At 50.7% G+C, this 12,555-nt stretch overlaps 1 protein-coding gene across 5 annotated transcripts in view; it reads left to right on the top strand.

Moving 5' to 3' along the window:
* Positions 1-12,555, top strand: part of TTLL11 (tubulin tyrosine ligase like 11) — a 237,215-nt gene that overhangs the window by 204,975 nt on the left and 19,685 nt on the right. For all 5 annotated transcript variants that reach the window (XM_042912021.1, XM_042912020.1, XM_042912023.1 and 2 more), the window contains one exon: positions 775-881. In XM_042912021.1, coding sequence (XP_042767955.1) covers positions 775-881 — 107 coding nt within the window. The remainder of the gene's footprint in view (positions 1-774; positions 882-12,555) is intronic.

The following is a 12,555-nucleotide window of genomic DNA, read 5'->3' as shown; positions in this document are numbered from 1 at the left end:
GCCATCCGAGTGTGCCACTGTCAGCTGCCTGGGCACTGGTAAGAGAGCACGGTGCCCAGGTCCAGCCTTTCTCTCTGTTCCCAGAAACGAACGCACGTGAAGGTGAAGAGGTGCAGACGTGCATGTCCGAAACGAGGAATTCCCTTTCCCTCTCGGAGCAGGCAGAGACCTCCCCTGGCCTGTGTGCAACAGGCCGATCCCCAGCGGCTGCAGAAAAGATGGACTGTTTTACAGGGGAGGAACGTGAGGTTCCGGAAGGGGAGCTGGATTAGCCGGGACCATTAGCTTCTAAGTGGCAGAGCCATTCAACTCAAGACCGGCCGTGTCCGGGCGCCGGGGTGGCTCAGTCAGTTGAGCGTCTAACTCTTAATTTCGGCTCAGGTCATGACCCACAGGATGTCCTTGCGGAGCCTGCTTGAGATTTTTCTCTCTCTCTCCCTCTGCCTCCTCTCCCCTGCCTGTGTGCGCTCTCTCTCTCTCTAAAAAAAGACTTGTCATCCTAAAGTCCTTGCTCTTTCCAGCCCTTTAGAATTAACCAAATTACAGGAACCCACATGATCTAATCTCAGCTTACATTTTCAGCCTTTTCTTCCCCTGCCCCCCCCCCACCTGCCCTTCATCAGCTCCAGCTGTGGGGAGAGAGGGCCTTCCAGGCAGGGGTGAGGACACAGCACCCCCCCCATCCTCCCCCCCACCCCCGGCAAAGGCACGGAGGCAGGCCGGAAGAGGCCGCGCTCCTTCTGGCAGTAACATGTCCCTTCGCGTCTTTGGCAGGAACTGCAAACTCAGCAGCAGCAGCTTGTCCATGGCGGCCGTGGACATCCTCTACATTGACATCACCAGGAGGTGGAACTCTATGACCCTGGACCAGCGGGACTCAGGTACCTGATGACTGGCCTCCGCCCTGTCCGGTGGGAGTCCAGCTGGGTGGGCGGTACCCTTTTGGCTCCTTCTTGTTTAAGGGTCAAGGTTGGGGAAAGAGGAAGGCTGTCCTGTTCAGCTGTAGACATCCCCAGGGGGACGGAGCTGAATTTGAATCCAGGAGCACTGTCCTGAATTCTGCTACCAAGGCTGGGCCCCCCCCCCCCCAATTCTAGTTCCACCGTCAGAATCCCTTATCTTTGTGTAAGGCTTTGATTCCATTTGTACTGGAAACACTCAATTATCCGTTCACCCCTCGGCACGCATGTGCTAGCGTGTGTGGGCCAGGCCCTGGGTAGACGGGAGAGAAGAGCGCTTAGCTCTCAACCGCGGAGGAGCTCGCTGTAGGGCAGGGGGGCAGAGGAGAGCCCAGCCCTAGCATGGTGTGCTACCAGCCCAGGGGGGCACCGAGGGGCTATCAGGAGCCCAATGGAGGCGCTCCCATCGAGGGAGGCCCAAGGAAGACTTCTTGGAGAAGGGAGCGTGGGAGAAGCCACTGAATGGGGTGGTGTGGACTGTCTGGCAGGTGTGGCTTGCCCAAGGCACGGCCGCTCGTGGAAGGCTCAGATAACCCCAAGAAGCTTAGAGGGACTGGAGCAGGAAGGGAAGGGAGATCGGGAAAATGGGGTTGCAAGAGCCACTGAGGCCTTGAATGCCACACTAAAGACTTTGCTCTTGATCCTCTAGATTACGGTGGGGGACGGGCGGTGAAGGACTCCGTTAGAAAGATCCGCTTTGGGGTGAATGTGTTTCTGATCTTGTTTCCTGACAGAGGATGTTTTTCTAAAGAGTCATACTAACCGTACCTGACATTTGAACAGCTCATCACAAAATTACCCCGAGCTCTCATGCATAGTCCTTCATTAAATGTGCCCGTGAACCAGTGCACTGGGTATCCACGTTTGAATTTCACAGACGGTAAACTGTAGCTCAGGTGACCCGGCAGCTGGGCTTCCCTCCCCTGGGCTGCATCCCTGCGAAAGGAACACGGGGCGGAGGGGGCGCCTCAGGAAGCAGCTTTCTTCCTCCTGTGGTTCGGTGGAAAGGACGAGAAATCAGAGGTTGGGAGACCCAGATTAGAACTGACTGTGCCATTTTCTACCCATGTAAGCTTGAAAAGCCATTTCACCTCCCGAATCTCCGTTTCCTCTTCCGTAAATGGTGCCAACAATACCCGCTCGCCAGGGGGGCCCTGAGGTCTCCTGCGTCAGTGGATATGACTGTGTCTGGAGCCTTGCTGGCAGGGCAGAGCAGTAATCCCATTAGCAGGCTCCACTCGGGCTGGGTCCGTCTGAGCGTGGGGTCCTCCCGGTCGCGGTCAGCCCTGGGCTACAGCTTTCTGGCCACGGGGACCATTACCTTTTAATAATGATGCCACTGGCTGCCAGTTGCTGGGCAAGTCCTACGCAGAAACGCTCTGCTGGGGGCTCCATATGCACGGCCCTGGCTGGAATTCCGGAGGTAGGTACCCTCAGCTCCACCGCAGAGAGAAGGGTGCTGAGGCTCAGAGGCACAGCTGGTGGGCACGGCTCTAACACCACACCGCCTCAGTTTCCCTTCCGGGCTGCTTGATCCCACGAGCCGGTGCTGGCGTCGGATGGCCTCCAGGCTCCCTACCGCTCTCCTTTCTGAACTCTCAAAGCAAAACCCAGGGAATCCCAACACTCACTGACTCCACAAGGTGGGTGCTAGGCGTCTCGGCCGGTGGAGCGCCCTCACAGCCTTCCCTGGCAACCAGGAGAGGCTGGCGATGGAGCGTCGTCTGGAGAAGCAGGCAGATTAATTATCATCTCGAGGACCGAGAGCGCTCGCATGACAGTCGAGCAGCGCGCTTTTTGCTGACGCCTCCAGAAAGTGAAGGAGTGTTTGCTCTGTGAGTTGAATGCAGGAGTCATCGCAGGATCCCGTGGAGGGGGCCAGAAGAGGGGGTGGGGTGGCAGCGGAATTATTAAATATTGAAATTGATCAGGAGTAGCAGCAGGAAGCTATTTATCATGTTTTATTGCTTCAAACTAGCATTACCATCTGGCCCATTGTTAATTCTGAATAGCTTTTCATGTTTTGTTTGCCTCTTAAATTGCTCTCTGTAAGCGGAATCCACAGGGGCTGTCCACGGTACAGGCGCGGGTGGGGTTTTCCGGGGTCTGCCAGGATCTCTCCGTTCTGCTGACCAAGCTAAAGAGAGGAGAAAAGTACTTATTTTTAGCACATACTGGCAAGCGAATCCGGGCCTGGGATCTCCCAGGCCTGTTGCCACGCCTCAGTAATGATCGTTAGCAGGGACCGGGATCTCGAGAGTCCCTCCCAGGTGCATCTCGCTGCCCCTTCCCACACTCAAACACCAGACCGTCAAGCGGGTGATTGTGTCCCATTTTATAGATGAGGATCCTGGGTTTCCAAGAGCGAGTGGCTTGTCCAGACTCCCATAGCCAGTGAGTAGCAGAGCCCACATTTGAAGTCAGGCCTCCTGCCTCCTGGCCCAGGACGCTGTCCCCAATCCAGGGGGCCTTTGTGTGACTGGGCTGGGGGCGGGGCTTGTGAGGCAGGGAGGTGAAAGGTCGACTCCTGGAGCACAGGGCCTATGGGAAGATGAAACTGAGTGGGAGGTGGTTGCCGGTCTGAGCCTCTGTCTCCCGGCATCCTCAGAGCTTAGACTCCTGTTTCCATGGCTCCTGAAAAGAAATAACAGATGCAGGGGGGTGGGGGTGGGTATAGGCAGTGGGGGCTGGGCATTAAAGCCAGGAATGAGAAGCCCGTCTTGTGCCCCCGTCTCAGCGGCCACTGAGGTCTCACAGCTGGCGAAGCCAGGGCCCGGTCCTTGCTTCCTGAGAAGGCTGGTATGACACCCCCGATTCTCAAGGAGAAGCAGCTTCTGGAGCCAGCCACATTCTTAGGAGCATTCAGGAAGCTCCTGCATAGCAAAAGAAGACAGCTGTGGTTGAGTGGTGGTTCTTCCCTGGGGCAAGTGTCAGCAGGAAGACCAGAGAGTTCTCCTTCCTCCCCCCCCCTCCCCGCCGCCCCCCCCATGGTGCACAGCCAAGGGATTCTCATGCCCTCAGTTCCATTCCTTCCCCCCACCGCAACCCGCCCCACCCCCCGCAACCCGTGGTGCACAGCCAAGGGATTCTCATGCCCTCAGTTCCAGTTAAGTCCTGGCCATGTCATGGGGGCGGGCAGCATGACCTGTCCCAGAGCCGTCTTGGGGCTGACAAGAAAGAAGTCGGAAGAGTGATAGAACAAGGGCTTGCATTCTCAAAGGGCAGGGGCTCATTCATCCACTCATTCAACAAACAGGTAACGAGCAGGTTAGCAGGTGTCCGGCCTGGTAGAAATAGAAAGAGAAATTACTTGCAGATCCCACTCTCGAGAAAAAAGAAATAGGAGAGACCATTTACTGAACATTTACTATGTGACGGAAATAATTCTCGTTATGAGTTATCCCATTTAATTCTCATACAGCCCCGTGAGCTAAGAGTTGTTATTCCCGTTTGACAGATGAGAAGTCTGAGGCTTAAAGAGGTGAACTGTGGATTGAAACAGCTGCATCTAGTATGTCAGTGGGGACCCTAGGATTTGAACCAAAAGCAGTCTGCCTTCCGAATCCATTGCCTTTTCATCATACCCAGTGTCTCCAGCCATACACATAAAAAGGACACACGGTTGTCATAGGGTGTGGCCAGAGTCGGGGTTGGGGGGGGGCGGTGTGGGGGAGAACAACAAAGGGGTATTGCCGTGAGGGTTAAGAAAGAGAACACAGACTGGGGCACCTGGGCGGCTCTGTTGGTTAAGCATCTGACTTCGGCTCAGGTCATGATCTCACGGTTTGTGACTTCGAGCCCCATGTTGGGCTCTGTGCTGACAGCTCAGAGCCTGGAGCCTGCTTCGGATTCTGTGTCTCCCTCTCTCTCTGCCCCGCCCCCGCTTGCACGTGTGCGCACGCTCTCTCTCTCAAAACTAAATAAATATTAAAAGAAAGAAAGAAAGAGAGAGAGAGAACACAGACTTAGCATCCCAGAAAAGGCACCCGCTGCGAGTTTTGTATCCCTGAGACTAGCACAGGGCCCAGGGAATGATGAGCAGACAAATAGCAATAAAAAAATATCCTGCACCTGCAAAGTAAGGCGTTCTGAGTGTAAGAACCGTGGCTTATAGTAGAGGTGGTTACTGACAGGGTCTCCTTCCCCTCTCCTCAATGTCTGGCATAAAACGCCAGCTCATTTGGATAAGACCTTCACCCCACGCCCAGCACTAGCTATGTCCAACTACTCGCGCAAGGTCCCCTTTCCGGAAGCCAGCCCAGACCTTCCTTCTGGCCTCATGAGACTTTGGCACCTACTGAAGGAGCTAGCCAGATTCCTGATGTCTGAGACCTTAATGAACTTTTATATAACCTGCATGGGGAGACCCTAGTATTGAAATGGAAGAATAAAAATGGTATTTATAAAGATTAACGAGGAGAAAAAAAATCAAAACTACTATTAAAAAAAGAATGCACGTTTTGGGGTCTAAATCTCAGACCATCCTTTTAAGTAGCCTTGTTTTCTATTCTTTTTTTTTTTTTGAGCTCAAGTGCATAGAATTGGACTAAAAATCTTTGGTTCGTGAGACCTTCTATCCGAGTCCATGCATAACCTGCTTTTATTAAGTTAGCTTTCTGAATTAGTAATTTTTAATAATGTAATAAGCATCCACAGACTCACCACCCAAAACAGAAGCCAAGACTTCACAATAACCCGCATCTAGTACGTGGCTCTCCCCCAACACCAGCCTGCCCCCCCACCCCCGGCTCTCCCCACCCACAGAACCCTCATCTGCAACCCCAGGCTCATCAGTCCCCAGATAGTCTTGCCTTTCTCTCTGTTAGAAAGTCAATGGCTATTTAGGAGCTTGATGGAATTTAGTACTAGGCAATCTCACACTCCCCAGCCAGCCGATGTAATCGACATAGAAATAAATAAATAAATAAATAAATAAACGAATAAAGACTTCAATGTGTAATTCTAGAATTTCTAGCAGAACAGAAATCTAAATGAGGGTCTTCTCAGAAAAACTGAGGTCTGGCAGTCCCGTCGGTGCCCAGAATGAAATGAAGACACAAATTTGTCTGTGAAGATGCGGTTACTTCATGTAAATTGCACTCACGAGCGCCTCCTTATCTCTGAGACTTTGCTCTCAACGCTTCCCAGAGTGGAATTTCACTTCTCTGTGCCAGAGACGAGGACAGCATCAAGATTAGGCAATAAAAGGTAGTTTTACTGCGTCATCTCTGAGAGGGAAACGTTTCACTCGCGGAGGGAACCTCTGAGCCCAGCACCTGGACATCTTGTCCATCTAACACACAACCGACCTCTAGGGTCCCTCCCAGTCATCAACGGGAACATGACTGCAAAGCAAGGAAACTCGGATTCAGGAGTCTCTTCCGCCCCCCTCCTCCACCCATTCAAGCACACCCACACCTGGCCCGCAGAGGGAAATCTAAGAGTGGCGTAGTTTCATGTCTCATACATCCTGCACACTCTTTGACTAAAATAAGAACCGTTTCTTCCACCGCCTGAAGGTTGCCTGAGCTACGTGCCTCCTTTCCTGGGGCTGCCTTGGTTTGACTGGCAGTATATCCAAAGCCACAGGCTCTGAGATCGGACAAACCTGACTTCGAATCCAAATCCGGGCTCCCTAATTGGTAGCTGCGTCACCTCCGCAAGTTACATAACTCCCTCCGAGCCTCGTGTTCACCATCTGTAAAGTGGGGATGATAGCGGTGCCCGCCTCACAGAAGCATCGCTGTGGATGAAGTGACGCCAAGCGCTCAGAGCAGGGTCTGCCGTCCGTGGGAACTGCTCAGTAAGGGGGCTCTCCCTGCGCCCCTCTCTGAGACATGCCTCCCTGCACCTGCTCATGCCAGCCTGGGGACAGGACAGGTGCTGGGACCAGACGGGAAGAATTGCTTGATGCGAGAGGCGTGGCGCACGAGCGGTGGCATCACATTTCCCTCGGTGCCCAACGGAGTGCTGCCCCCCCCCCCCCACTTCCCCTCCACGACCGCCCTCACCTGCCTCTGGCCAGAACCGTGACCGCAAACAACCTGGGGCCAGGCCGCCCGCGGGTCCCGCTCCCTTGCCCCTCAGCCCTGGCCCACACCGTGGGGTGGTTCGGCTGGGAAGAGGGGGCGCGAGGTGGGTGCTATGAGCCTGGGGAGGGTTGGAGACCTTCGGCAGGAAAAGCGGCGCTGGAAGGCTCGGAGCTGCGGGGCCTGGAAAGCTCGCCAGTTGCCCTCCACGCCAGCTGCGGTGTCTGATGAATGGCTGTGGCCATCCCTCCACATGCCCGCTCTCACCCTGGTGGGCGCTCGCTGCCAGGCTGGCTGTGCCGGCCTCCAGCCCCCCGTCTGCATCACCTTTCCATGCGGAGCCCGCTGGCAGCTGCCCGCAAGGCCGGCTGGTCTAAGACTCCAGTTCCAGGGTAGAGCATCTGAGTGAAGGAGGGCCTCGCGGACTGGGGCCCCCCTCTGCAGCCAAGCCTCCCCCCAAAGCCCCCTACTCACTCGCTCCGGCCAGGAGAGCGGCCACCTTGGAGGTCCCCCACCGAGGCCCCTCGCCTCTCTCCGGCGCCCCACCGCCCAGGCCGTCTCCCCAAGGAGACCCCCAGACGGCGCCCCCTCCCCATCAGCTCCAACAGCGTCCGGCCCTGCTCTCCATCCGGATCGCAGCTAACTAAACGCCGTGGAATGAAGTGTGTGGCATCTCTCTGAAGCTAGACTCGCCTCCGTGAAGCCTAGAGCTGTGCGTGGCACACAGTAGGTGCTCTGCAAAAGTGTCAAATGAACTAGGATCAGACCCTGACAGTCGACAGTCAGCAGCAGCGCCTGTGGATGTCTGAGTCTTATGACGGTCTCTCACCAAATTTCCTCAGTCGACTTATGCAAATCATCTGCCTCCTGTACTTTCATCAGCTGGAACGAGCCCCCACTGAAATGTATTTGGTTAACGATGTACTGAAATATTTAAAAGTATTTTTACTCGGAATGTTGAGCGGAGCCTCGCTTATACATATACATGGGTGGCCCCCTCCCTCGGAAATATGGGAGCCCGCGGATAACTAGGCGGGTTTCATGCAGCGCCTCTTGCGACGTGTCTGGCACAAGCCACATTCTGCAGCCTTGAAATTATCTCGAAGTCAGATGGGCCTCTCTGGATGGGTGCCCTACACGCTTACAAAATAGTCGGCATCAGAATTAGTTTTAATAAAAGCAAGCGAGCGGACAGAAATGCCAGCTCGCCCTCTCCCTCGCACAGACACTTCAGGGCCTGCCACTCCTGGGCTGCGCCTTCTGGAATTACTTCTCCCCTTTGCCAGGGCCACGAGGCCCTGCGTCAGGGGCACCTGTTCTCCATCATCCTCTCCGCTGTCACCTCCCGGGTGGAGGGAACAGGATCTCTGTCCACTGAGCTGGCCTGACCCCCCCCCCCCGAAAAAGACACAAGAAGGGGAAAGCAGAATGATAGTTTATGCAGCCCCCCTCCCTTGCTTGTACCTGTGTGGGTCCACCTGCGTGGATCATCACAGCACCATGGAGGCTGTGGGGAAGCGGGAGCCACATGGACTGCAGTTCAATCCCCAGCACCTTCCCTCTGGCAGCCCTTAGTGGTGGCACTCCCGCTCTGGGAGCCTCGGTCTCCTTTACAACGGGGCGGAGGACATCCGCCTTGGGTTGTCGTAAGGATTTAGTGAGGAAGCACAGGCCCCCGACCACAAAGCGCTCTCCCAGTCCGTTCGTTTACTGAGTGTTCACATGCTGGTGAGCTCGGTCTTATTCCCATGACCCCCTTCTCAGAGGAGGAAACCAAGGCTGGGGTCAAGAGGGATTCTAGGGACAGAGCAGGAACCCCACCCGGAGCCTTTACCTCGTGCTGCCTGGGGAAGTGACAACAGTCACCACCTCTTGAAGATGGAAGGACCCCGTCAATCCCCAAATGTCCCCAGGCTTGAGAGCCGGATTCAGTGACTGAGGCATCCCTAAGGTTGGGCAGAGCTGTGTTTGGTAAGACAATGGTTGGTCCCTGATCTTGGTTCAGGGAGGCGTTCACAATGACAGACACATGGGGGGGGTGGGGCGGGGGCGGGGGACTCTGCCCCCAGACATCCCCCACCTGCTCCTCCTCCTGCCGGGAGCTGCATAAATGTTCCCACCCACTTTATTGTCACAAATATGGCACCGGAAGCTCCCCAGAGCCTTGCTCTCTGGAGTTGAGGAAATGAGGATTAGAAGGGTTAGGGGCCACACCCAGCGGTGCCCAGCCCATACGCAACACTTACAGAAAAATTGAGCAGGTAGTACCAAGAATTCACTTATATCCCCCCACATTGTCCCCTGTAATATCTTGCATTACCATACATTTGTTACAGTTAGTGAATAAATACTGATACACTATTAAAGTCCACAGTTTACGTTCAAGTTCATGCCGTGTTGTATATTCTGTGTGTTTTGACAAGTGCATAATGTAATTTCCCCAACATTGCAGGACCCCACAGAATATTCTCACTGCCCTTAAAAGTCCCTGTGCTCCCCCCCCCCCCCCCGCCCATTCATCCTCCCTCCCGTGAGCCCCTGGCAACCTTTTTTACTGTCTCCATAGCTTTGCCTTTTCCTGAATGTCATAGGGTTGGAATTGTACCATGCTGCCTTTTTAGACTGGTTTCTTTCACGTAGCAGTATGCATTTAAGGGTCCTCCGAGTCTTTTTGTGACTTGATAGCTCAGTTCTTTGTATTTCTGTGGAATAGTCCACTGAATGGATATGTCACAGCTGGTGAATCCATTCACCTATGGAAGAATATTTTGGTTGCTTCCAAATTTTGGCAATTATGAATAAAGCTGCTACAAACATTTGTGTGCAGGCTTTGTGTGGTTGTAAGTTTTAATGCAACTGGGCAAATACCTAGGAATGTGATTGCTCGATCATACGGTAAGACTATGTTTAGCTTTGTAAGAAGCTGAACTGCCTTTCCAAGTGGCTGGTTCACATTTCCACCAGCAATGACTGGGACTTCCTGTTGCATCAGAGTCTGGTCAGCATTTAGTGTTGTCAGGTTTTAAAAAGGCGAAAGATTTATACGATCTGAAGAGAAACCAGAGCTAGTGTTGTCAGGTTTTAGATTTAGCCATTGGAAGAGGAGTATAGTGGTATCTCATTGCTTTACTTTGCATTTCCCTAGAGGCGTATGATGTTGAGTATCTTTCCATTTGCTTATTTGCCATCTGTACATCTTTGGTGAAATGTCTGTTGAGATCTTTTGCCTGTATTTTAACTGAGCCATTGGGTTTGCTTTTTTTCTTATTGTTCAATTTGAAGAGTTCTTTGTATATTTTGGATACAAGTCCTTTATTAAATATGTCTTCTGGAAGGGTTTTCTCCCCGCGTGCGGCTTAGCTTCTCGTTTTCATAACAGTGTCTTTCACAGAGCAGATTTCTTTAAATTTTTTTAATGTTTTACATGTATTTATTTTTGAGAGACAGAGTGAGACAGAGTGCGAGTAGAGGAGGGGCAGAGAGAGAAGGAGACATAGAATCCGAAGCAGGCTCCCGGCTCTGAGCAAGCATTCAGCACAGAGCCCGATGTGGGGCTCGAACTCAAGAACCGTGAGATCATGACCTGAGCCGAGGTCAGACACTTAATCGACTGAGCCACCCAGGCACCCCCACAGAGCAGTTTTTAATTGTACTAAAGCCTAACATCATTTTTCTGCTTTCATGGATCTTGTTTTGGTGTTGCATCTAAAAACGCATAGCCAAATCCAAGGCCCCCCTAGGTTTTCTCCTATGTTATCTTTGAGAAGTTTTATAGTTTTGCATTTCACATTTAGGTCTGTGATTTATTTTGAGTTAATTTTTGTGAAAGGTATAAAGTCTATGTCTAGATTTTTTTTTGGGGGGGGGTGGTCTGTGGATGTCCAATTACTCTAGCTCTATTTGTTGAAAAGACTAATTTTTCTCCATTGAATGGCCATGGCTCCTTTGTCAAAGATTAGTCGGTGACATTTGCCTGAGTCTATTTCTGGACTCTCTATTCTGTTGCACTGATCTATTTGTATGTTCTTTTGCTAATACCGTGTTGTTTTGTTTACTGTAGCTTTACAGTAAGTTTTGAAGTTGGCTAGTGCCAGGGCTCTGACTTGGTTCTTCTCCTTCAGTATTGTGTTGGCTGTTCTTCCCTTTGTCTTTCCATGTAGATTTTAGATTCGCTTGGTTGATATCCACAAAATATCACAATATCCACTTGGCTGATATCCACAAAATAATTTGCTGGGATTTAATTCGGAACGTGTTGAACGTATATACCTTTTCTTTTCTTGTCTTACTATATTAACTAAGGCTCTTAGTACAATGTTGAAAAGAAGTGATGAGAGGGGACATCCTTGACTTGTCTCCAATCTTAGGAGGAAAGCATCTAGGTTTTCACCACTATGATGTTAGCTGTAGGTATTTCTAAATAGATATTCTTTATCAAAGGAACAAAAAATTTTTAGAGGTTTTTTTTTTTAATCGTGAATGGAGATTTGAGTTTGTCAAATGTGTTTCCTGCAACTATCGATCATATAATTTTTCTTCCTTAGCTTATTGATGTGATAGATTACATTAATTGACTAGTAAACATCGAAGCAGACTTGCATACCTGGAATAAATCCCATTGGTAATGGTGTATAATTCTTTTTATATGTTATTAGATTCCATTTGTCAAAATTTTGGGGGGTTATTTGCACCCATGCTCATGAGAACTATTGGTCTGTAGTTTTCTTTCCTAATAATGCCATTATCTGTCACTAGGATAATGCTGGCCTTCCAAAATGAGTTAGAACATGTTCCTTCTCTTTCTGTATTCTAGACAAGGTTGTAGAGAACCGGTATAATTTCTTTCTTAAATGTTTGGTAGAATTCACCGATGAAACCACAGGGCCTATTGGTCCACTTGATCTAAACTACCAAATTTGGAGGCAGAGAGTTACTCATAACATTCCTTCATTAGCCTTTTAATGTCCATAAGACCAGTGAAGCCTCCTTCATGGTCTGATATTAGTGATTGTTAATTACTAGTTAGCTGTCTAGCAATCTACTCTCCTTTTTTCTTGGTTAGCCTGGCTAGAGGTTTGTCAATTTCTTTGATCTTTTCACAGAACTAAATTTTGATTTAATTGACTTTCTCTATTGATTTCCTACCTTGCTTTCATTGATTTGTGCTCTAATTTTTATTATTCTTTCTCTTCTGCTTACTTTGGGTTTAATTTGCTCTTCTTTTTCTAGTTTCCTAAGGCGGAAACTTAGATGATTGGTTTTAGATCTCTCATCTTCTCTAATATATGCAGTCCATGCTATAAATTTCCCTCTAAACACTGCTTTTGCTGCATCCTACAGGATTCAGTAAGTTCCACTGTCATTTTCACATAGTTCAAAATATTTTAAAATTTCTCTTGATACTTCCTTTTTGACATGTTGTTTAGACATGTGCTATTTAATCTCCAAGTATTTTGAGATTTTCCAGCTATCTTTCTGTTACTAATCTTCAGTGTAATGCCATTGTGGTCTGAGAGCATGCTTTGCATGACTTCTATTCTTTCATATTTGTTAAGGTATGTTTTATG

The sequence above is a fragment of the Panthera leo genome, chromosome D4, assembly GCF_018350215.1.
Source record: "Panthera leo isolate Ple1 chromosome D4, P.leo_Ple1_pat1.1, whole genome shotgun sequence".
In the NCBI taxonomy this organism is placed as follows: domain Eukaryota; kingdom Metazoa; phylum Chordata; class Mammalia; order Carnivora; family Felidae; genus Panthera; species Panthera leo.
Note: the sequence above shows the minus strand (reverse complement) of the source record. Positions and strands in the feature narration are given on the sequence as shown.